General features: G+C 42.1%; 1 protein-coding gene across 2 annotated transcripts; it reads left to right on the top strand.

Moving 5' to 3' along the window:
- Positions 1-7,172: 7,172 nt before the first annotated feature.
- On the top strand, positions 7,173-21,812 carry napbb (N-ethylmaleimide-sensitive factor attachment protein, beta b). 2 transcript variants are annotated; one of them, XM_060917756.1, is made up of 11 exons: positions 7,173-7,354; positions 12,682-12,761; positions 12,925-13,041; positions 14,539-14,585; positions 14,786-14,863; positions 18,255-18,310; positions 18,421-18,505; positions 18,578-18,682; positions 18,777-18,845; positions 18,933-18,983; positions 20,825-21,812. In XM_060917756.1, exons 1-11 carry the CDS (start codon positions 7,200-7,202, stop codon positions 20,924-20,926), a joined length of 945 nt encoding a protein of 314 aa, XP_060773739.1. In that variant the 5' UTR covers positions 7,173-7,199; the 3' UTR covers positions 20,927-21,812. The 2 variants fall into 2 exon arrangements, with proteins under 2 accessions (XP_060773739.1, XP_060773740.1); XM_060917757.1 differs by lacking the exons at positions 7,173-7,354; positions 14,539-14,585.
- The last annotated feature ends 1,346 nt before the right edge of the window (positions 21,813-23,158 follow it).

The following is a 23,158-nucleotide window of genomic DNA, read 5'->3' as shown; positions in this document are numbered from 1 at the left end:
AATTTGGACCGAGTTTTGTCCTACCGATCAGCTGGGCTGATTTCACGCATTTGCCGATTTTTATGTTTTGTGCGTATTGGCCGAGTCTTTGGCTGAGTCAAATAATTTGTAATGACTTGTTTTGAATAATAAAACGGTCTGTATGAGAACTTGCTAATTCTGTGACGCAGTGGGCACTGTGCAGTCAAAGTTATGACGGGGCATCATTTCGTTTGTTTATAAATACTGTATTTTATACGTTTCTGAACTGCAAATATGCCTACATTGTAATTATTGAATATAGCTTATTTCTTGAGGTAGGATTTTCCTGACAAGCAGCACGGCTCAGCAGACGAGTCTGTTGAATTTTCCTACCCTCCTGGATTTTGCGCATGCGCAGTAGGCTTGGTAGGACAAATCCAAGAGGTAGGATAACTTTACAGAACACCGGGTTAAACCAGCGGTTGTTAACATAAATGATGAGTCCCCCACCTTTGCTTTTCCCGCATGTTAGTGTCTCTGTTGGCTCTCACAGCAGATGATCTGAAGCTTTATGGAAAGAAAAAAGCTGATTTAGAAGCACTGGTAAACACTGTCAGGATATTTAGTGATGAATTATGGATGGATTAAAATGGATTACAAAAGTATGCAATATTGGTAATGAAACATGGGAAGAAAGTAGAGGACGAAAGAATCAGGATGCCAGATGGGCAAATAATAGAACATCTAGAAAATGAAGCCTACAAATACAGTGGTGCTTGAAAGTTTGTGAACCCTTTAGAATTTTCTATATTTCTGCATAAATATGGCCTGAAACATCATCAGATTTTCACACAACTCCTAAAAGTAGATATAGAGAACCCAGTTAAACAAATGAGACAAAAATATTTTACTTGGTCATTTATTTATTGAGGTAAATGATCCAATATTACATATCTGTGAGTGGCAAAAGTATGTGAACCTTTGCTTTCAGTATCTGGCGTGACCCTTTGTGCAGCAATAACTGCAACTAAATGTTTCCGGTAACTGTTGATCAGTCCTGCACACTGGCTTGGAGGAATTTTAGCCCATTCCTCCGAACAGAACAGCTTCAACTCTGGGATGTTGGTGGGTTTCCTCACATGAACTGCTCGCTTCAGGTCCTTCCACAACATTTCGATTGGATTAAGGTCAGGACTTTGACTTGGCCATTCCAAAACATTTAACTTTTATTCTTCTTTAACCATTCTTTGGTAGAATGACTTGTGTGCTTAGAGTTGTTGTCTTGCTGCATGACCCACCTTCTCTTGAGATTCAGTTCATGGACAGATGTCCTGACATTTTCCTTTAGAATTCGCTGGTATAATTCAGTATTCATTGTTCCATCAATGATGGCAAGCCGTCCTGGCCCAGATGCAGTGAAACAGGCCCAAACCATGATACTACCACCACGTTTCACAGATGGGATAAGGTTCTTATGCTGGAATGCAGTGTTTTCCTTTCCTCGAACATAACACTTCTCATTTAAACCGAAAAGTTCTATTTTGGTCTCATCCATCCACAAAACATTTTTCCAATAGCCTTCTGGCTTGTCCACGTGATCTTTAGTGAACTGCAGATGAGCAGCCCTTCTTTTTGGAGAGCAGTGGCTTTCTCCTTGCAACCCTGCCATGCACACCATTGTTGTTCAGTGTTCTCCTGATGGTGGACTCATGAACATTTAGCCAATGTGAGAGAGGCCTTCAGTTGCTTAGAAGTTACCCTGGGGGGGGCGTCGTGGCTCGGGTGGATGGGGCGCCATGCCGTGGGTCCGGGGACCCGGGTTCGATTCCGGCCCGGGGTCATTTCCCGGTCCCTCCCCGTCTCTCTCTCTCTCCCGCTCGTTTCCTGTCTCTACACTGTCCTATCCAATAAAGGTGCAAAAAGCCCCAAAAAATATCTTAAAAAAAAAAAAAAGTTACCCTGGGGTCCTTTGTGACCTCGCCAACTATTACATGCCTTGCTTTTGGAGTTTATCTCTGTTGGTCGACCACTTCTGGGGAGGGTAACAATGGTCTTGAATTTCCTCCATTTGTACACAATCTGTCTGACTGTAGATTGGTGGAGTCCAAACTCTTTAGAGATGGTTTTGTAACCTTTTCCAGCCTGATGAGCATCAACAATGCTTTTTTTTTTGAGGTCCTCAGAAATCTCCTTTGTTCGTGCCATGATACACTTCCACAAACCTGTGTTATGAAGATCAGACTTTGATAGATCCCTGTTCTTTAAATAAAGCAGGGTGCCCACTCACACCTGATTGTCATCCCATTGATTGAAAACACCTGACTCTAATTTCACCTTCAAATTAACTGCTAATCCTAGAGGTTCATATACTTTTGCCACTCACAGATATGTAATATTGGATCATTTTCCTCACTAAATAAATAACCAAGTATAATATTTTTGTCTCATTTGTTTAATGGGGTTCTCTTTATCTACTTTTAGGACTTGTGTGAAAATCTAATGTTGTTTTAGGTCATATTTATGCAGAAATATAGAAAATTCTAAAGGGTTCACAAACTTTCAAGCACCACTGTACCTTGGTGTCCTAGAAGCTGATAAGATCAAGATGGAGGAAATGAAAAATAAAGTGAGAACAGATTACTACAGAAGAATCCGGAAAGTTCTAGAATCAAGTCTAAATGGAGGAATATGTGGGCGATGGCAGTTTGAGATATGCTGCTGGTATGCTGCTGGAATTCTTAACTGAACTGTTGACGAGCTGAAAGAGATGGATGGAAAGACAAGGAAGATTATGACTGAATTGTGCATTACACCCAAAGGCAGGTGTGGATAGACTCTATCTCCCAAGAGAGGAAGGTGGCAGAGGTATGAGGTCAATTGAAGAGGTAGTTAGGTTGGAGGAGTGCGGTCTGTCGGATTATCTTAAACGATCAAAATGCAATGAAGATGGAGTGATGGACGTATTTCTGAAGGACAACAATCAGAAAGATTTAAGAGCAGACCAGGAAAGGAAAAGGGTGGAAAGAGAAAGTTCTGCATGGACAGTACCCGACAAAGACAGAGGAGATAAACATCAGCTCTTAGAGATTGGCTGAAAACAGGATTTATGAAGAAAGAGACAGAAGGATTGTTCATGGCTGCACAAGACCAGGTATTACCTACAGGTAACAACAAAGTAACAATAATGAAAGGAGGAACAAAGAAATGTAGAATGTGTGGTGAAAGAGATGAGACAATTATGTATATTCTCGGTAAATGCAGCGAGTTGGCGCAGACAGAGTATAAAAAGAGACATGACAAAGTGGCCACTATGATTCACTGGGAATTATGTGAGAAGTATGGATTCGATCACAGAGCAGAACTGGTATTGGAGAATGAAGATACAAAGATACGATGGGATTTCAACATCAGAACTGACAAAATGATGGAAGCTAGGAGGCCTGATGATGTAGTAGATAAGAGGAACAGGGAAACTATTTTTATCAATGTGGCAGTGCCTGGAAATTTTAGAGTGAAGGTTAAAGAGACTGAGAAGATAGCTAAATACCAAGATCTGGCAACTGAGATTAAGAAAATGTGGCAAACTCAAGCAAAACTGATCCCAATAGTGATCAGTGCTCTTGGTGCAAAGTATCTGCTTACTGAAAGGCTAGCTTTCACTTTAACATCCAAAGAGGACAGACAACATCCAACAAGCAGCTCTGTTAGGATCAGCGCACATCCTGAGGAAAGTACTGCCCATCCCAGTCTAGTGGTACTAGACAGATGGCAGAGACCAACTACCAACATGATAGTAGTAGTAGTAATAATAATAATAATTAGAAAGACGATATCCAGCCTGACTGAGTGAAAATATTTAAGTTTCGCACATGGCTACCAAGGGCAGCATGGTGGTGTCGTGGTTAGCACGGTCACCTCACAGCAAGAAGATTCTGGGTTTGAGCCCAGCGGCAGACGGGGGCCTTTCTGTGTGGAGTTTGCGGAGTTTGCATGTTTTCCCCATGTCTGCGTGGGTTTCCTCCGGGTGCTCCGGTTTCCCCCCCAGTCCAAAGACATGCATGTTAGGCTAATTGGTGGCTGTAAATAGTCTCCAAGCATAACTTCATCACTTGTTTACTGTAATGCATTGTGGGGGATAGCCAGAGTCGGTAGTTGAGTGATATGACAGAGGTCAGATTAATTTTACGTGAGAGCGATGTGAGAGGAGTGATTTTGCCATGCTCTGTTGTGGAAGACAATGAAATTGGTGATTTAAAGAGGTTGATAACGTCGAAGGTTTACAGCAGGAAAATCTGAATCCAAATCAAGCTTGGTGAGAAAGTAAGAGTCTAGACTGAGTCCACCACACTGTGGAACGACACCACCAAATCGCAGAATGTCTTATTTCTGAGGACGTATATTGGATCACGAAGCAATCTTAGACTTAAGTCTAAATTTTTTTCTTTTAATCTTCAGTTATTCCTTACCATTTTCTAAGAAGCTTTGTTCTAATGAAATCTTAGCCTTGTACTTCATCTTGATCCAGCACAATTAAAGTTACAGATGCAGTAAGGGAAACTATTATGAAAAATCAACTGTTGATTTAAGTCTAAGATTGCTTCATGAGCCCGGGCCAAAATGAACAGCATCAAAACATTGATAAATGAGTGATTAGTTAAATAAAACTTGATATCAGGAAACATTTACAAAAAAATTTTTTCGGAAACCTGCTGATCTGCCGTGTCATGTTCAGTATAAATGCATTTTCTTCAATAAATGCCGCTAGTGAGGTACACTGAACATTATACATACCCGCAAGAGAACCCTTCGTGGTTTTGGAGTTTTATCAGTCAGACAGGCTCATTCTGCTGCCGAGTGTTTTGGCACGTTGAGAGGCAAAGGCCGAAGAACGCTTCTTTGTTTTACAGGCTTTGGAATATCGCTAGTTTCAGACGATGAACAGTGCCTATTGTTATAATCTTCTATAACCGAAGACCATTCTGCAGATCATGGAAATATTGCTGGGTCACAGCTTAAGTGTATAACTGACCACAAGTTGGCCTAGTGGTTAGCGTGTCTGCCTCTCGATCAGGAGATCGCAAGTTCTACTCATGGTCGGGTCATACCAAAGACCATCATAAAAATGGTACCTACTGCCATCTGGCAAGGCACGCTGCAATACAGATGTGAGTGCGGAGTCAAACTCCCATGGTTACCAGAGGACCAGCCCCCCCCGTAACCCTAGCTATGTAATAGGTGAGAGGCCGAGGGCTACAGAAACGGAGCTCGGTGCCGCCTAATGTGCCATACAGTGCGGGAAGGACAGTTTAAGTACGTCTTTTTCCCACCAGGAAAATGAAAGCTACAAATACTTGTCCATTTTGATTCAGTTTGAAGGTTGTCGTTGCGGATTAAACTTTTCCATTTCGTTCTTCTCGACTGGCAGCTGATAAAAGCTCAAATTAGGTGTTCCCCTTGTTGTGGAGACACAGTAAGGCACACAGCAGTTCACTTTAGGCATGGTTAAAACCCAGTTAGACAGAACAATGCAGTGGTGAAAGTAAACAACACGGTTGAGCTGATCCCAGGTATCGCCCATAATGCATTGCGGGAAACAAGTGATGACATAGTTATGGGTTAGGTCTATTGACTGTAGGTGTGAATGTGAGTGTGAATGGTTGTTGGTTTCCGCAGATAGGTTAATGTGGGGCGGCCTTGGGCTGAAGTGCCCTTGAGCAAGGTACCGAACCCCTGACTGCTCCCCGGGCGCTCTGGTGTGGCTGCCCACTGCTCTGGGTGTGTGTGTTCACTGCTTCAGATGGGTTAAATGCAGAGGATGAATTTCACTGTGCTTGAAGTGTGCATGTGACAAATAAAGGTTTCTTCTTTCTTCTTCTATGTGTTAGCCCTGCCATGACCTGGTGACTTGTCCAGGGTGTACCCCGCCTCTCACCTATAGTCAGCTGGGATAGGATCCAGCGTGCCCGTAACCATGCACAGGATAAGCACTTTTACGGATAATGTAACCACTGGATGGATGGACGGACATGGCTACCAAATCTTGTTAGCCATTAGCTTTTCCCTAAATTTCCAAATTATCCCCCCCCCCCCGGGGTGGCATGGTGGTGTAGTGGTTAGCACTGTTGCCTCACAGCAAGAAGGTCCTGAGTTCGAGCCCAGTGGCCAGCGAGGGCCTTTTTGTGTTGAGTTTGCATGTTCTCCCCGTGTCTGTGTGGGTTTCCTCCGGGTGCTCCAGTTTCCCCCACAGTCCAAAGGCATGCAGGTTAGGCTAATTGGTGACTCTAAATTGACCATAGGTGTGAATGAAAGTGTGAATGGTTGTCTGTGTCTGTGTGTCAGCCCTGCAATGACCTGGTGACTTGTCCAGGGTGTACCCCGCCTCTCGCCCATAGTCAGCTGGGATAGGCTCCAGCTTGCCCGTGACCCTGCACAGAATAAAAGCTTACGGATAAGGTAAATGATTGATTGATGGATGGATGGTTGGATGGATGGACATGGCTACCAAATCTTGTTAGCCATTAGCCTTTCCCTAAATTTCAAAATTATCCCCCAGGGCGGCACAGTGGTGGTGTAGTGGTTTGCACCGTCGCCTCACAGCAAGAAGGTCCTGAGTTCGAGGCCAGCGAGGGTCTTTTTATGTCGAGTTTGCATGTTCTCCCCGTGTCTGCGTGGGTTTCCTCCGGGTGCTCCGGTTTCCCCCACAGTCCAAAGACATGCAGGTTAGGCTAATTGGTGGCTCTAACCTGGCGACTTGTTCAGGGTGTACCCCGCCTCTCGCCCGTAGTCAGCTGGGATAGGCTCCAGCTTGCCGAAAATGGATGGATGGATTCCCCCCCCCCCTTTTTTTTCTTCTTCTTCGGGAAAGAGCATTGGCCAAATAAACAATAGTTTTGTATACCCTAGATTGTATTTTTATTTTGATCTTTAGTATTACTATTGTACAGTTGGTTAATAATAATAATAATAATAATAAAAACGCTCCTGCACCTCTGGCGCTCGGGCCCTAAAAAAAAAAAACGGAATAAAACACGAGCTATTCACACGCTCAAACACTAATTACGTAATGTTCTTTAGTGTATATATGGGAGTTGTAGTTCATTTCGTTTCGTGGAATACTCGTGGCTTGATGGCGCGTGCCGTTTTACAGAACTACAAATCCCATGATGCCTTTCAGTTTGGGATTTTACTCAGCCGCAAAAAAAAAAAAAAAAACTAATCCTCTGCTACTGTAGTGGTACATGGTGGGTTGGGTTAAGAAGGGCAACAGGGAAAAAAATTATATTTATTCACACAAAATGGATAATTCCGGCAAGGAAAAAGAGGCAATTCAGCTCATGGCTGAAGCTGACAAGAAAGTAAAGTCGTCCGGCTCCTTTTTAGGAGGAATGTTCGGGTAAGATTAACGTTAGCTAACGAGACCCAAGCTGATTAAATGCAGTACTTTTCCAGAATAGGTTATATTAGATATAACTTGTGTATATGTTCAGTATTTATACTTTATTCTGTGGCTTTCATATGATGTGTAGCTGTTTATCTTCAGGTGGACGTGTGTAGTGTTTTTGCGACAGTTGGCGACACTGGATGCGCTGCTAGTTAATGATAGTCAGCATTATAATAAGTTAAAGGTTTGGTTTCAGTGCTAGTTGGACTCTCTAACAGGACATCATTAGCACTGGGTGTTTAATACTGTATTTGTATTCTCTGTGAATTAATATGATTTTATTACATGCGGTTGCTTAGCGACACTGTTCTTATTTTCCGCTCGCGCGCTGTCTCCGGTTTCCGCAGTGCTGGCGCAGTTGTGCTGTTAGTGCATGTTGACACTGTACACACACACACACACACACACGGCAGCAAATGGAGGATGCAAGAGTCGATATTTTATATCCTGACTTGTACGAAAAAAACAACCTGGAAGATATGTAGAAAATTTTTAAATTAATTATTATTTTTTATAAAGTCATGCTTTGTGTCCAAAATCACTCACTATACAGGGAACTACTATATAGAGGACTATAAAGTGTGCTCATTCAGGGAAACCATGGCCTAAAGGTGAGAGACCAAAAGGTTGCTAGTTTGAATCCCTGGACCAGCAGGAATGGCTGAAGTGCCCTTGAGCAATGCACCTAAACCCCCCCGTACAGTGGTGCTTGAAAGTGTGTGTGAACCCTTTAGAATTTTCTATATTCCTGCATAAATATGACCGAAAACATAATCAGATTTTCACACAAGTCCTAAAAGTAGATAAAGAGAACCCAGGTAAACAAATCAGACAAAAATATTATACTTGGTCATTTATTTATTACATATCTGTGAGTGGCAAAAGTATGTGAACCTCTAGGATTAGCAGTTAATTTGAAGGTGAAATTAGTGTCAATCAGGTGTGAGTGGGCACCCTGTGTTATTTAAAGAACAGGGATCTATCAAAGTCTAATCTTCACAACATATGTTTGTGGAAGTGTATCATGGCACAAACAAAGGAGATTTCTGAGGACCTCAGAAAAAGCATTGTTGATGCTCGTCAGGCTGGAAAAGGTTACAAAACCAGCTCTAAATAGTTTGGACTCCACCAATCCACAGTCAGACAGATTATGTACAAATGAAGGAAATTCAAGATCATTGTTACCTTCAGCAGGAGTGGTCGACCAACAAAGATCACTCCAAGAGCAAGGCGTGTAATAGTCGGCAAGGTCACAAAGGACCCCAGGGTAACTTCTAAGCAACTGAAGGCCTCTCTCACATTAGCCAATGTTCATGAGTCCACCATCAGGAGAACACTGAACAACAATGGTGTGCATGGCAGGGTTGCAAGGAGAAAGCCACTGCTCTCCAAAAAGAACGTTGCTGCTCATCTGCAGTTTGCTAAAGATCACGTGGACAAGCCAGAAGGCTATTGGAAAAATGTTTTGTGGACGGATAAGACCAAAATAGAACTTTTTGGTTTAAACAAGAAGCGTTATGTTTGGAGAAAGGAAAACGCTGCATTCCAGCTTAAGAGCCTTATCCCATCTGTGAAACGTGGTGGTGGTGGTAGTATCATGGTTTGGGCCTGTTTTGCTGCATCTGGGCCAGGACGGCTCGCCATCATTGATGGAACAATGAATTCTGAATTATACCAGCGAATTCTAAAGGAAAATGTCAGGGCATCTGTCCATGAACTGAATCTCAAGAGAAGGTGGGTCATGCAGCAAGACAACGACCCTAAGCACACAAGTCGTTCTACCAAAGAACGGTTAAAGAAGAATAAAGGTAATGTTTTGGAATGGCCAAGTCAAAGTCCTGACCTTAATCCAATCGAAATGTTGTGGAAGGACCTGAAGTGAGCAGTTCATGTGAGGAAACCCACCAACATCCCAGAGTTGAAGCTGTTCTGTATGGAGGAACGGGCTAAAATTCCTCCAAGCCGGTGTGCAGGACTGATCAACAGTTACCGAAAACGTTTAGTTGCAGTTATTGCTGCACAAGGGGGTCACACCAGATACTGAAAGCAAAGGTTCACATACTTTTGCCACTCACAGATATGTAATATTGGATAATTTTTCTCAATAAATAAATGACCAAGTATAATATTTTTGTCTCATTTGTTTAACTGGGTTCTCTTTATCTACTTTTAGGACTTGTGTGAAAATCTGATGATATTTTAGGTCATATTTATGCAGAAATATAGAAAATTCTAAATGGTTCACAAACTTTCAAGCACCACTGTACCTTGCGTTGTATAAGAGTGTCTGCTAAATGCCAGTAATGTACTACTCTACGGAAGCAAAACCTGGCCGGCATTCGCCAAGCGGCTCCACGTTTTAGAGGCGTTCCATCAACAGTCTTTACGTTGCTTGCTCAGAATCACGAACACTGAGGTCCTCAGACGTGCAAAATTAACCACTGTAGAGACAATCATCCGAGGCAATAGGCTCCACTGGTTGGGCCATGTCTGCAGAATGGACGACACCCGGATGCCGAAGCAACTTCGGTGAGTTAGCGCAGGGTTCAAAGCCAAGGGGTCGACCGAAGAAACGCTGGAAAGACTGCGTAAAAGAAAAGACAGCTTGAAGGCTTTCGGCTTCGACAAAGATGGACAAATATTGCCCTCGACAGAAAGTTGGATGGTTCTCCTGTCAGTGATTTTATACATGCTGTATGGGTAGTTGCTATAGGAACTGTGTAAATGCAAATCATTTTATTTGAATGTCAATGTTTTTAATTATATAGATATATACTTTGAAATCAATTAAAAATGGCCAACCCCCAGCCTGCAGAAATAAAATAAAAAATTTCTACAGGAAAACCACGGCCCTCACAAGACTGACTGACTGCAGTGAAACTACTGACCAGTTTTCTCCCACCTGACCCCTCTCTCACTGCTTTGACAATCTAAATACAAGCCTGAATTGAAAAACCAGATCTATTACATGATCGTAACTTCAAGTGAGACGACCTTTTCGATTTCATAAAATCGGTGAAATTTAGTTCCCTCTGAAATTTGGTCATTGTGATGTATGTTTATTTCTATCTCAGAAAATATCAGGTCATTCTGTGGCTGGGAAGTTATTTAATTTGAGGGGATTAAAGCAGATAACGTGCATGAAATCGCTCACTTTGCACAGTCAAGGCCTAGAGGTCTGTGCGGGTCGGATTTTTCAGTCCCGCTCCCGCCCGCATTGTGCAGTCCCACTCCCGCCCGCAAAGAATTATGATTTTCAGTCCTGCTCCCGCCCGCGCCCACAAAAAAATTATGATTTTCAGTCCCGCCCGCGCCTACCATATTTTGTCTCGCTCCCGCCCGCAAATCCCGCATGATGCAGACGTTTGCGTTATTTCTCAGGAAAGTTCTTGTCTTGACACAGCGTGATGGTGCCCCGCCCCCCACTTTCAGTGGACTTGAGCATAAATATCTACAGCTCACGTTCACGTTTGTTATTATTTACCTTGTTTCTGAATTCAGCATGTAGTGTCTCTAATAATAATAATTATTATTATTAGTGCTGTCAAGCGAATCGCACATTTTTATCACATGAGAAACCATTGTAATTCTCTGATCAGCATAAAAAAGTGAATGGGCTTGCTTTGTACCAATGTTTTTTTTTATTGCAAAGCAGAGCTAGTAAGAGAAGTGAATTGATTTACTGCTTGAGTTAGTCTACAACTTTAATCAGACAGACAGGTTACACAGTGATGGTAGGCTTGACTCAATGCTATCCCAGAAATCCTTCCTGTAATATGCAAATTTGGCCGCCTCTGATTGGACAGCCAAATTTGCATATTACAGGAAGGATTTCTGGGATAGCATTGAGTCAAGCCTACGTCACTGTGTAACCTGTCTCTCTGATTAAAGTTGTAGACTAACGCAAGCAGTAAATCTCTTCACTCATGGTTCTCTTGCTAGCTGGGTGTGAACTGCGAGTCATTAGAGTGATCAAAGGATTTCCTGTTAGGGTGATCAATGGCAAACTTAAGATACCATTCCTCACTCAATCTGGCAATCTGACTCTCTCTGCAAATTTAGGCATCTTAAAATGTTTTTATTAATGCCAAATAAAATATCCAGCACAAATTATATATGATAGACATAAATTAATAATTTATACATTTTATTTCAAACACATTTTTAGTTAGCGGGACTGCAGCTTATCACCGCTCCTGCCCGCGCCGCATATGTGCACTCCCGCTCCCGCCCATGCGCGCATATGTGCACTTCCGGTCCCGCCCGCGCCCGCAATGAGCTTTCAAAATTTGTCCCGCGCCGCACTGCTTTGCGGTGGGTCCCGCGAGTCCCGCGGGAGTGCAGGGCTCCAAGTCAAGCAGACAGAGGAAGTCCATGTGCGCATGCGCAGGTTTACCTTCTTTTGGGTTTTATGGCAGCTGGCATCCACAGTGTTGCATTACTGCCATCTACAGGTTTACCTTGACCGTGCACTGACAGTTACATCATTCTGTCGCTAAACAAAAACAGCTGATCACACCGAGGTGCTCGCTGACCGCCGATATTTATTAGTTTGGTCCTGTGTTTCCTTTCCTTCGCAACATAACGTCTTCTCGCTTTCCGTGACTGTACTCAGTCTTTCACGTTTCATTCGCACACTCGCGTCCTCCATTTTTCTCTCCTGTTTCAAATTTGTATCCCACAATGCCTTGCATGAACGGGGAAAGCCCACCATGTGATGCATGACATAATATCTTGAATTGGGTCATGGTGAAGCAGAAAAAAATAGCGGAGAATTTAGGGCCATGTGGAGATAAATTCATTAATTGTTCCATTTAAAAAAAAACCTAATAAAATTGGAAGTCTGAGATTTGAATTCAGTAGCTTTCAGTCCACTCAACAAAAATAATTGGATGTCGGGGAAAATTCTTTTTATGACCTAAACTTGAACAATCTAAAAGGCAGTCTGGCTTTCAAACTGCTATTTTTACTAACTTCAAAAGTATTTAATTATTATAGACCAGGAATCATTTTAAACTGTACAAACAGCATGTTTAAAACGCACATAGAGAAAAGCTGTTGGACTAGTAAAGCTTGTGATGGTCTTGAAAATTGCCTTGTTTGAGATTTCCCAGGCGTATACTCGGCCTCGTATCAGGCAGCTGACAGTCACGCCAAAAAATCCACACAGTTCTCAGAATATTTATCTTCACTGGGTGTGTTGTGACGTTGAATAAAACGCAAACATGACAGTTTATTTGGTTAAAATTAGAAATAATAATAATTTGCAATCTTTCCAGAGGGAATCACAAATTAGAGGAGGCTTGTGAGATGTACGCCAGAGCAGCCAACATGTTCAAGATGGCAAAAAACTGGACCGGTAGGTACTTGGTACACAGGATGATTATGGATTATAGTAAGATCCTGCATGTGACAGCAACACAGGTTAAAATTCAGTAATAAGAAATTTTTAATTGCTTGTAGTATTTGTAACATTACTCAAACATGGTGTTGCACATAATGTCGTCTCTGTTGGTGTGCAGCTGCAGGAAACGCGTTCTGCCAGGCAGCCAGACTACACATGCAGCTCCAGAACAAACATGATTCAGCCACCAGCTTTGTTGATGCCGGAAATGCTTTCAAGAAAGCTGATCCACAGGGTGAGGACTGATGAGCTGTCTTTCATCTTAATTTCATTATACATTTACTTAAAGCCCTAAATGTTTGCTGTCTCCTTTAGAAAAATATTCTATCTAATCTATCGCACATCCATAACATCTATAGACACAGGTGTGCTTTACGGTCTCTATTCTTTAGTATTATACATACAGGACACGTTTTCGATGGACTAAAAACGTGTTCTATTCCCTTCGAGCGGGTTTCATTCATTTGGTTCGATAGCATGCAATATTGTTAGCATATCTCTTAGCCTACGTGTATTACGTCACTCCTGTCCAATGAAGAATGAGCGTTGAATATGGTTTACAATATTGCATGGTTGTCAAGACAACACAACGTCATACATCAGAGCTGATGCGAATATTCAACGAGGGAGTTTTCTGCTGCACATGCGCAGAAGCATTTCTTTGTTCACCGACGACGCCCACAGTAAACCGTCGCAGTGAATTAAAAATGCCGTAAGATACTGTGGCAGCGGGGGCGTGGTCAAGCGTCGGTCTGTGAACGGGGGGCGGAGTCAGGGAAGGTAAGTGGCAGAATCACTACACCTGATGTTAGTTAACCTGTGTTTGTGCGTCTTCCCCAGTGACCGCGCCCTATAAAAGGAGAGAGAGAGCAGAGGAAGGGAGCTCTCTCCCCAACCAGACAACTGATGCGTGGCTGGGAGTTTGTGGACGACTGAAAAGTGTCACAATAAAGAGTTTTTGTAACTCAGTTCTGGCCTGCCATACTTCTGTGCCCCACCCACCCGCTCTAAGTACTACAGTGGGGTTGGGGAGAGAGCTCCCTTCCTCTGCTCTCTCTTTTTATATGGCGCGGTCACTGGGGAAGAGACACAAACACAGGTTAACTAACATCAGGTGTAGTGATTCTGCCACTTACCTTCCCTGACTCCGCCCTCCGTTCACAGACCGACGCTTGACCACGCCCCCGCTGCCACAGATACATATTACATGTAAAAGTCGCGCACTGGGGGCGTCGTGGCTCAGGTGGATAAGGCGCCATACCATAAATCCGGGGACCCGGGTTCGATTCCGACCCGAGGTCATTTCCCGATCCCTCCCCATCTCTCTCTCCCGCTCATTTCCTGTCTCTACACTGTCCTGTCCAATAAAGGTGAAAAAAAGCCCAAAAAATTCTTTAAAAAAAAAGTCATGCACTAGCGAGCGACTGACAGTTTGTCAAGGATGGAGATACTATCCACTCAGAAATGTACTTGAAAATAAAGGTTCTGCATATCTCCTTTAAATATAAAATGACTACAACAGTAAGGGCAATGGGGGTCAGTAGTTATGCAAGACAGTGTAATAAGGACTACATTAATTGTGCAGATGTATTTTTTTTTTTAATAAAAATGTCCCATTTGTCTTGTTCTAATTGATTAGTGAAGTGTGTTATATATTGGCTCCCCACTGTGAACTCAAATTTCCTGCAATTAAATCCTTCTTCCCTTTTTTCCCCTTTACTGCCTTCGATAGAGGCTATCAACTGCTTAAATGCAGCCATCGATATTTACACAGATATGGTAAGGTGAAGTTAGACTTGCTTGTGCTAATGAATAGCTGTTTTGTATTAATGTGTACAGTTAGCCATGACGGTGTTTATTGACCGCAGTCTGCACTTACTACTGTAGAAAGGTTAATTTTGAAGCCTTGTAGATCTAAATGGTAGATCTAAAGGAACCGAGTGTTTGCTTACATGTTGCTTTTTCTATTCCCTCCTCAGGGGCGATTCACGATTGCAGCCAAACATCATATCACAATTGCTGAGGTGTACGAGTCAGAGCTGGTGGACATTGAGAAGGTAGGATACAAAGTGTAGAGAACAAATGGTGCATTTCAGTGTCAGTCTGCAGTTCACTAAAATTACATGAAACGCACCAGAATTTACTTCCTAACATTGAAGAAGAGCGGAGAAACAGTGCGAGCGCCGTGTTTCACCATACGAACAATAAACAGGAAACGATGTTTTGAAACAATTTTGCTGGGGGAAAAGAAACCTCTTGTGATTAATTATAAACCAAGCGAGTTCTCATTGAAAGCTTTTCTGCCGTGTTTTAACTTGTTTGTATTCCGCAGTATGAGCAGCTTCAGTGTAACTAGTGTTTAAATCAACAAATCACTGATTGACCGACGCTTTATTTTTAATCGAGTTGTGATCATTTACACCACTAATGCTGCTTTTCCACTACAAACGCGGCTGAGTCGGGCTGAGCCGTGCCGTGCTGAGTTGGGCTGAGCGGGGCTGTTGGAGTTGCATTTCGACTACAACCGCGCTGAACCGTGCTGGCTGGAAGTGGGTGGACACATTGGGTGGAGTTAGCGAAAGTGGGTGGACGTCAGGTGATGTCGTTAAGCAGCACAAACAGTGACATCAGTGAGCTTTTAAGCGGTAGTCTCACGACCCGAATAGTAAACAATAAACATGGAGGACATGGAGTCGTTAGTGTGGCTGGTCTTGGTGCTGTGGCTTGTTGTCACCGACAACGCGGACAGATACTGGCAAGAGCGTATAGATGAGGCGAGGCGCATAAGGCTTCAGAAATTCTCGTAATTCGTAATTATTCTCCTTCCGGGTTTGCGGTGTTTACAGATCCCAGCGCGCTCGCGGGGCGTGTGTGGGCATGTGAGGACACTCCTCCTCACCAATCAGTGCACGGGGAGTGTCTGCTCACGCCCCTAGCCTCACTCGGCACGGCTTGGCTCGCTTCAGCCCCACTCCAAAACGGTGCGAGTTTTAGGGGCTAAGCAGGGCTGAAACGAGCTGAGTCGTGCTGGTTTTTGGTAGTCGAAACGCGAGCCGTGTCGGGCTGAAGTGAGCTGAAAAAGGGTAGTGGAAAAGGGCCATAACACTGTCCCTGTGTCTGAAATCACTTACTATAGAGAGAGTTCACCATTTTGTAGTGCTGTCCGAATGTAGGGTGAAAATTATTACACCCTATATAGCGGACTCATAGTATCCCACAATGCACCATGAAAAGTAGTGTATAACCGATGGTCACTAGCCAAGCAATATATACCATCGTGCATTGCGGTCGCGCTGAAAGAGGGGGAAAAGGGGGAAAAAAAAAAGTGTTGGTGTGAACGGACAGAGGAAGAAACACATTATAAACAGGCATCCAAGTACAATTAAAATGGTAAGAGAATAGAAAAAAGCTAAAATAGAATAAGACATAAAATACAAGAATAAAAGTTAGATTGCAGAGCGAGGAATTAATCAAAAGCCTCAAATTTGATTTAATAAAAGGCAGCGGCAAAGAAGAAAGAAAGTATTCAGCCTTGATTTAAAAGAACTGAAAGATGCAGCAGATACAAAGTACTTGGTATTTATTAATGTAGGAAATACGTTCAGTATAATATGGATTTATCACAAAAATACATGCATGTATTTATTAATTTGAAAACCCACCAGCCGACTGATCTGGCACGTTTTAATTGTGCAACAGTAATGATGTAAATAACGGCACGGCGGCGTAGTGTCCGAAAGTGTGTGTTTTGGTTTCTTTTGTCTCTCCCCCCCCCCCCATTTTATCAATGAGCTCACTATATAGTCCTCTATATAGAATTCCCTAGATAGTGAGTAGGGAGTAGTGAACGAGTGAATGATTTCGGACACAGCCAGTATCTTTAGTGGGAGTCTGTTCGAAGGAAAAGATAGAAAAGTGTGTGATCCTGCAGGATTCAACTGGCTGTTATAATGAACAACTGTTAGAGGGTCTCGTACTTTATAGTGCCAGTGAAAAATTTACACACGCCTTCTAATTCAATGTTTTTTTTTCCTTTCTTTTTATTAATTAAAGACACTTCATTGACTTAGCAATGATGGATGTTTCTCTTTACTTATTTGAGTGGCTTTTGACAAAATAAATATATATATATATATATATATATATATATATATATATATATATATATATATTATATATATATAAATAAATATATAAAAAAAAAAAGCTCCTCCAGCACCAGGATCTGGTCTTCCCAGGCAGTCTCCTGTCCCCAGTACTAACCTGCTCTTGAGGCACATGGGTGTGGCGCCGATCTCCTTTTCACTAGCCCTCGGCCGCTCCCCTATTATGTAGCTAGGGTTACAGTGGGGAGCTGGTTTTCTGGTAACCGCGAGAATTTGACTCCCTACTCGCATCTGTATTGCAGCGTGCCTTGCCAGATGGCAGTAGGTACTATTTTTATGATGGTCTTTGGTATGACCCGACCATGAGTAGAACTCACTATCTCCTGGTCAAGAGGTGGACACGCTAACCACTCAACCAGATCGCAGTAATAGGGTTATTTACTGTTGTTTTTTTTTATTATTATTTACTGTTTGATCTCAAACACATTAAGAAGGCAAGAAATTGCACGAATTAACTTTTGACGAGGCACCTGTTAATTGAAAAGCATTCCAGGTGACTACCTCATGAAGCTGGTTAAGATGATGCCGATAGTGTACGAGGCATCATCAAGGTAAACACTGGCTACTTTGAAGAATCTAAAATATGAAACACATTAACACTTTTTTTTTTTTCCTTTACCACATAATTCCCTGTGTGTTCCATATATTATTTCATAGTTTTGATGTCTTCCGTATTGTTCTACAATGTAGAAACTAGTCCCAATACAGAAAAACCTATGAACGAGTAGGGGTGTCCAAACTTTTCACTGGTACTGTATATTCATGCAATATCATTATAGTCCATTTCCGAATTTCATGGAGATAATGAGCAGCCAGAAATGCGATGCTACTAAGTGGACCAATCACAGTTGTTGCAGTCTGCATCTCCGCAACGTGCAATTACAATTCTAGAGAGGTGCACGTCAGGCTGCAGCGTACGGTATGCCATACCTATGGCATAGTTTCTACACAGAAATATAAATAGGCCTTTACTCTAATTGATCAGAGAGCGAGCGTATACCACCCCTCCCTGAGAGCACGGCCAATTTTGCTCTCTTGGGCTTCTGGCCACTGATTGCTGTGGCATCACTGGGATTCAAACTCATGATCTCTGGATGATAGGGCGAACACTAAATTAGCTAATAGCTGCAGTGGAAAAATGGATAATGTATAGAAGCAGAATTTAAAATTTTCCCCCACTAAAGTGCTACAATAAAATTTGTACCAATGTTCAGTACAAAGAATTGTACTAATAATGATATTATGATCCTTTAATGGACAAATTTTATTTTATTTTTTTAAGGCAATTGCCCATTATGAACAAGCTGCAGACTATTACAAGGGAGAGGAGTCAAACAGGTTAGTTGTTGCAGCAGACCGTTTTAAAGTATGAAATGTTTGGCTACAAGTTAATTCCATTTAATTAAGTTTCTTGCTGATCATTTTGTTATTGTGATTTTATTTGGTAGCTCTGCAAACAAGTGTCTCCTGAAGGTTGCGTCATACAGTGCACAGCTGGAACAGTATCAGAAGGCCATTGAGATCTATGAACAGGTAGCAAATTTATAATTATTGAGGTTTACGGTGACAGTCCAAATCCCATGATCTTACCTGAAATGTTTTTAGGTTGGAACAAACACCATGGACAACCCCTTACTGAAATACAGTGCCAAAGAGTATTTCTTCAAAGCTTCGTTATGCCACTTCATTGTAGATGAACTGAATGCAAAGGTCAGTCTTCGCAAAAAGTCAGAAACCTTCCAAATATGGACATTTTATTCTCGTTATTATTGCCCACTGAATCCTTTCTGTTTAAACTTTATAGCTTGCTGTTGAGAAGTACGAGGAAATGTTCCCAGCATTCTCGGATTCAAGAGAGTGCAAACTTCTGAAGGTCTGTAAGCCCTGTGTTTTTAAAAGATAGCGTTTTCAATAAAAGAACCATTTTGCTCATATCTCCTATGAACATGGCTCCTGACAGAAACTTCTGGAAGCCCATGAAGAGCAGAATGCAGAGGCTTTCACAGAAGCGGTAAGATTTCTACAACTTTCTGAATAGACTGACTTTAAGCTGCAAGTTGAATCAATTCAGATAGAGAGTATGGCCGGATATGTCCTGATTTCACAGTCCAGTCCAACTCTCCCTATGTTATGCTGAAGGGCTGAACAAATCACCAGCCTGGGCCAATCAGGTTTCATGTCTGGGCTTTTAGGTTTCTAAATAAGAAATAAATAACCCCAAATCCTTCTTGATCTTTACCAACAAAAGTTTTCATTTGGTTTGTAGACGGTTTTGTAGAATGTTTAAATGTCATGCTTCATGGTGGTGTCTTTAGAATCGGGTAAAACTGATGAAACTGTTTGCCCTGTTACACAATCACCTCACATTAAAGGAGAACTGAAGGCAATTTTTTTTAATCAAAATTCTATTTCTCATTTTATTAAATATAGGAATGCATTTTTGATCGCTATTTTGTCACTGCTATAGCAAGTTATGAGTGTTTGAAATATGCTCTGTAATATATCAGTCCATATGTCAAAAGCAATGGCCGTAAACGAGCTTTGTTGAGACCTGTGCGAGACATCGTAGGATGGAAGTAAAACGTACAGCGGAAATCAAAGTGACCGATGTCTGCCAACGTTGTCAAAAGACGTGCGCGCCCTCTTTGGAATGCTGATGTAATCGAGCTGGAAGTTGTGTTTGTTTTGATAGCAATCAGGAAATTTTGAAAAAAGTAGGCAGTAATCGTCATTTAAACTCGTTTTTGTGCAATATTTTGTTTGGAAAACAGTTTTCAAAATGGCAGCGCTGACACTTCATGTTTCGAAGTCTCGCACAAGTCTCGAAGATCGCGCGGATGAGCGACGCCTGCCGTGGACCAAACGAACTAAATTTAACACGGCTAAAAACCGAACAGGCCGATAAGTATAATATTGAATTGCAATTAGTTGCCAATACGAGTCACGATATAAAGTTACTAAAACCAAAAACGTAATTGAATAACACGTTAATTAAGAAATAAAGCAAGTTTAAAAATGACTTCAGTTCTCCTTTAAACACTTGCCAGACTTAAATGATGTCTTTTCCATCTGTTATGAGGATAAAACAGTCTCAGTGATATGTTGGCCAAATGGCCCTAAATTCTCCGCTATTTTTTTCCTGCTTCACCATGACCCAATTCAAGATACATCATGCATCACATGGTGGGCTTTCCCCGTTCACGCAAGGCATTATGGGATACAAATTTGAAACAGGAGAGAAAAATGGAGGACGCGAGTGTGCGAATGAAATGTGAAAGACTGACTACAGTAACGGAAAGCGAGAAAACGCGTTATATTGCGAAGGAAAGGAAACGCAGGACCAAACTAATAAATATCGGCGGTCAGCGAGCACCTCGGTGTGATCAGCTGTTCGTTTAGCGACAGAATGATGGAACTGTCAGTGCACGGTCAAGGTAAACCTGTAGATGGCAGTCATGCAACACTGTGGATGCCAGCTGCCGTAAAACCCAAAAGGAGGTGGTAAACTTGCGCATGCGCACACGAACTTCCTCTGTCTGCTTGACTGCGCGAATAGAGTGATTTCATGCACATTATTTGCTCGGGAATCCACTCAAATTAAATAACTTCCCAGCCACAGAATGGCCCGTTTTATTTTTGAGATATTACAGAAATAAACGCATCATAATGACCACATTTCAGAGGAAACTAAATTTTATGAAATCGAAAGGCCGTCTAGCTTTAACTAGCAATTTTTAGCCTCACCAGTAAGGTTTCCAGGCAACCAGAATAGAGCTGGGCAGCACACTGGAACACTAACATTTTCTGGCCAATAAAACTTTTTTTTTCCCCCCTCCCTCTTCCCTTTATTAGGTGAAGGAGTTTGATTCTATCTCACGTCTGGACCAGTGGCTGACCACTATGCTTCTGCGCATCAAGAAAACCATCCAAGGTGATGAAGGGGACCTGAAGTGAGATGATGATTTGTGGGGAACCCATCTAAGGCATGCCACCCCCTCCCCAATGCGAAATTCATTTCATTTCTGTGCAGTGGCCAAGCCCAGGTTTCTGACTACAGTACAGTATGTCCAGTTTATTGCTGCACCATTTATAGAGAATGTACAAACCTACACACTGAGAAATCTTATTTTTAATATATTTACCTGTTTGGACGGCTGCATCTAAGGAATCCTGTTTTCATAACACAATGGTTATGTAGTTCAGTATAGGGAACACCATGGATAAAAGAAGGATGGCTAGTGCTGCATGATGTGTAGAGGTAATTCTCGTGAATATGAAGAGAAGACTTATTATTCTCTCTTACAAGGCAATTATTTTCTTCTTTTCCAAGTTGATTGATTGATAGAAAGAGGAATTGTTTCCAGATGTGCTAAGATACCAGGGATCCAAGATTTGACTACGATTGGATGATAATATAACCTACTTTATTTACATTCCTGTTTTTTTTTAATTACTTTTCTTGATGTGGTAGTCTCTATTTGCATTGTATTCCACTCCAACCACTGTTTTTGCTCTTTATCATATTCAATTTATGAAAAGTTTGAAACCCCAGTAGCCTGTCAGTACCGCTCTGTGTGTCGTGTTGTTAAACCATAGCTCATGCAGCACTTCTGCTAGTGCACTCTATACTGAAGGTATTTACCAGCGCATGTCACTCACTGTGTATTAGTGTTCTTGATGTTCAGTATCTCACTGTGTGTACAATTTTCAAAAAAGGCCATCAGAAGAAGCAACCTCCACGCTTATCTCGGTTCTTTCTGACAGAGTTGTTGATGTTCACGTGCTGAATGGGTCTATGGATGTACAGAAATAAATAAAAAGATCAATATTATACACAAAATTTGACCTGCCAGAAGTTTGTGAGTACAGTGCTTTAAGGGTTGTTTTACAATCAGGGTACAAAGTGTGCGTCACAGGGGTCCAAAATTCAAATTGATTCAAACTGGTTCTTGTACCAGTTTTTAAGGGCGTATTCACACCTGCATTGTTTGGTCCGGACCAAACAAGCGGACCGAGACCGAGCTGCAAGGTCGGACTCGGTCCGGACCAAAGGAACCCTGGTGCAGATCTTTTGGAGGTGTGAAAGCAGACCGGACCTAATCCGACAGTTTTGCTTTTTTGTACCTCGGGAGCTTCCGTCGTTTGTCGAGCATTATGGGAAACAGAGTCTTGACACTCCACCGCGAAGTGCAAACACTGTTTTGGTTGTCAAGGGTCGTTCAGTCACCAGTGGTAGACGAGTACAAAAAATGAGTAGGGGCAAACGTGGGCCGAGGAAGAACCGCGTACCCTTGTGGATATATGGGCAGATGTCCACATATCTGAGCTTTTGGAGAGAACACACAAAAATGCCGACGTGTTTGCTGTATTCAGTGAGAAAATGAAGAAGGGGTTCACGCGCTCCCCAGAACAATGTCGGCTAAAAGTGAAGAAACTCCGTCAGACCTACATTAAAATCAGGGACATTCTTTCAAAAAGTGGCGGTACTAGCGATGCAAAAAAGAAATTCCTCTGTTGCGTGAAGAGCCAGAACTGTCACAACATGATGTGCGCTCATCAGCCGCCTTGCCCTTTGTCGTCGTCGTTGATAAATTACTTGTACAACAGCATAGTAATCGCACAATTGTGAAAACAGTAAAAACTGGAAAAAACATAGCTTTGATGACATTAAAAAGAATAACAGCACGGAAAGCCTCCATGACTACTTTTGAACTTAACGCTTTGTGCGCGTGTCGTCTCTGACCAATAGCTGAACGACCTCAGGGCGCGTGGCTTTGTTGACAGATTTTGGTCTGCTTACTAAAATGTACAGTGTGAAAGCGAACCGCACCAAAATTTAAAAAAAAAAACACACACATTTGGTTCGGACCAAAGCAAGTGAACTATCGAACTATCCTGGTCTGAATACACCCTAAGTGAAGGACAAGTTAAAGAACTGATTTCAGGTAATTTTTTGACGTGTATGGTAGTTTTGTGTAATCTGCTATAAGATAAAGAAGATTAAGTGTAGCTTTAAGCAGGGCTGGGAGAAACAAATGAAGTGATTCTCGGAGAGGACTTTTTTTTTTTGACAATTCAGAATCCACTACTTCCATAGTGCTTTTAAATATAAGGCTGTAAGCTTTGTGTTAGTTGTCTCTAATATTTATGTCCCAATGTATCTTAACCACATTTTAGGATGAAAAT

This window comes from Neoarius graeffei, chromosome 3, assembly GCF_027579695.1.
Source record: "Neoarius graeffei isolate fNeoGra1 chromosome 3, fNeoGra1.pri, whole genome shotgun sequence".
NCBI lineage: Eukaryota > Metazoa > Chordata > Actinopteri > Siluriformes > Ariidae > Neoarius > Neoarius graeffei.
This window is presented reverse-complemented; position numbering and strand designations above follow the sequence as displayed.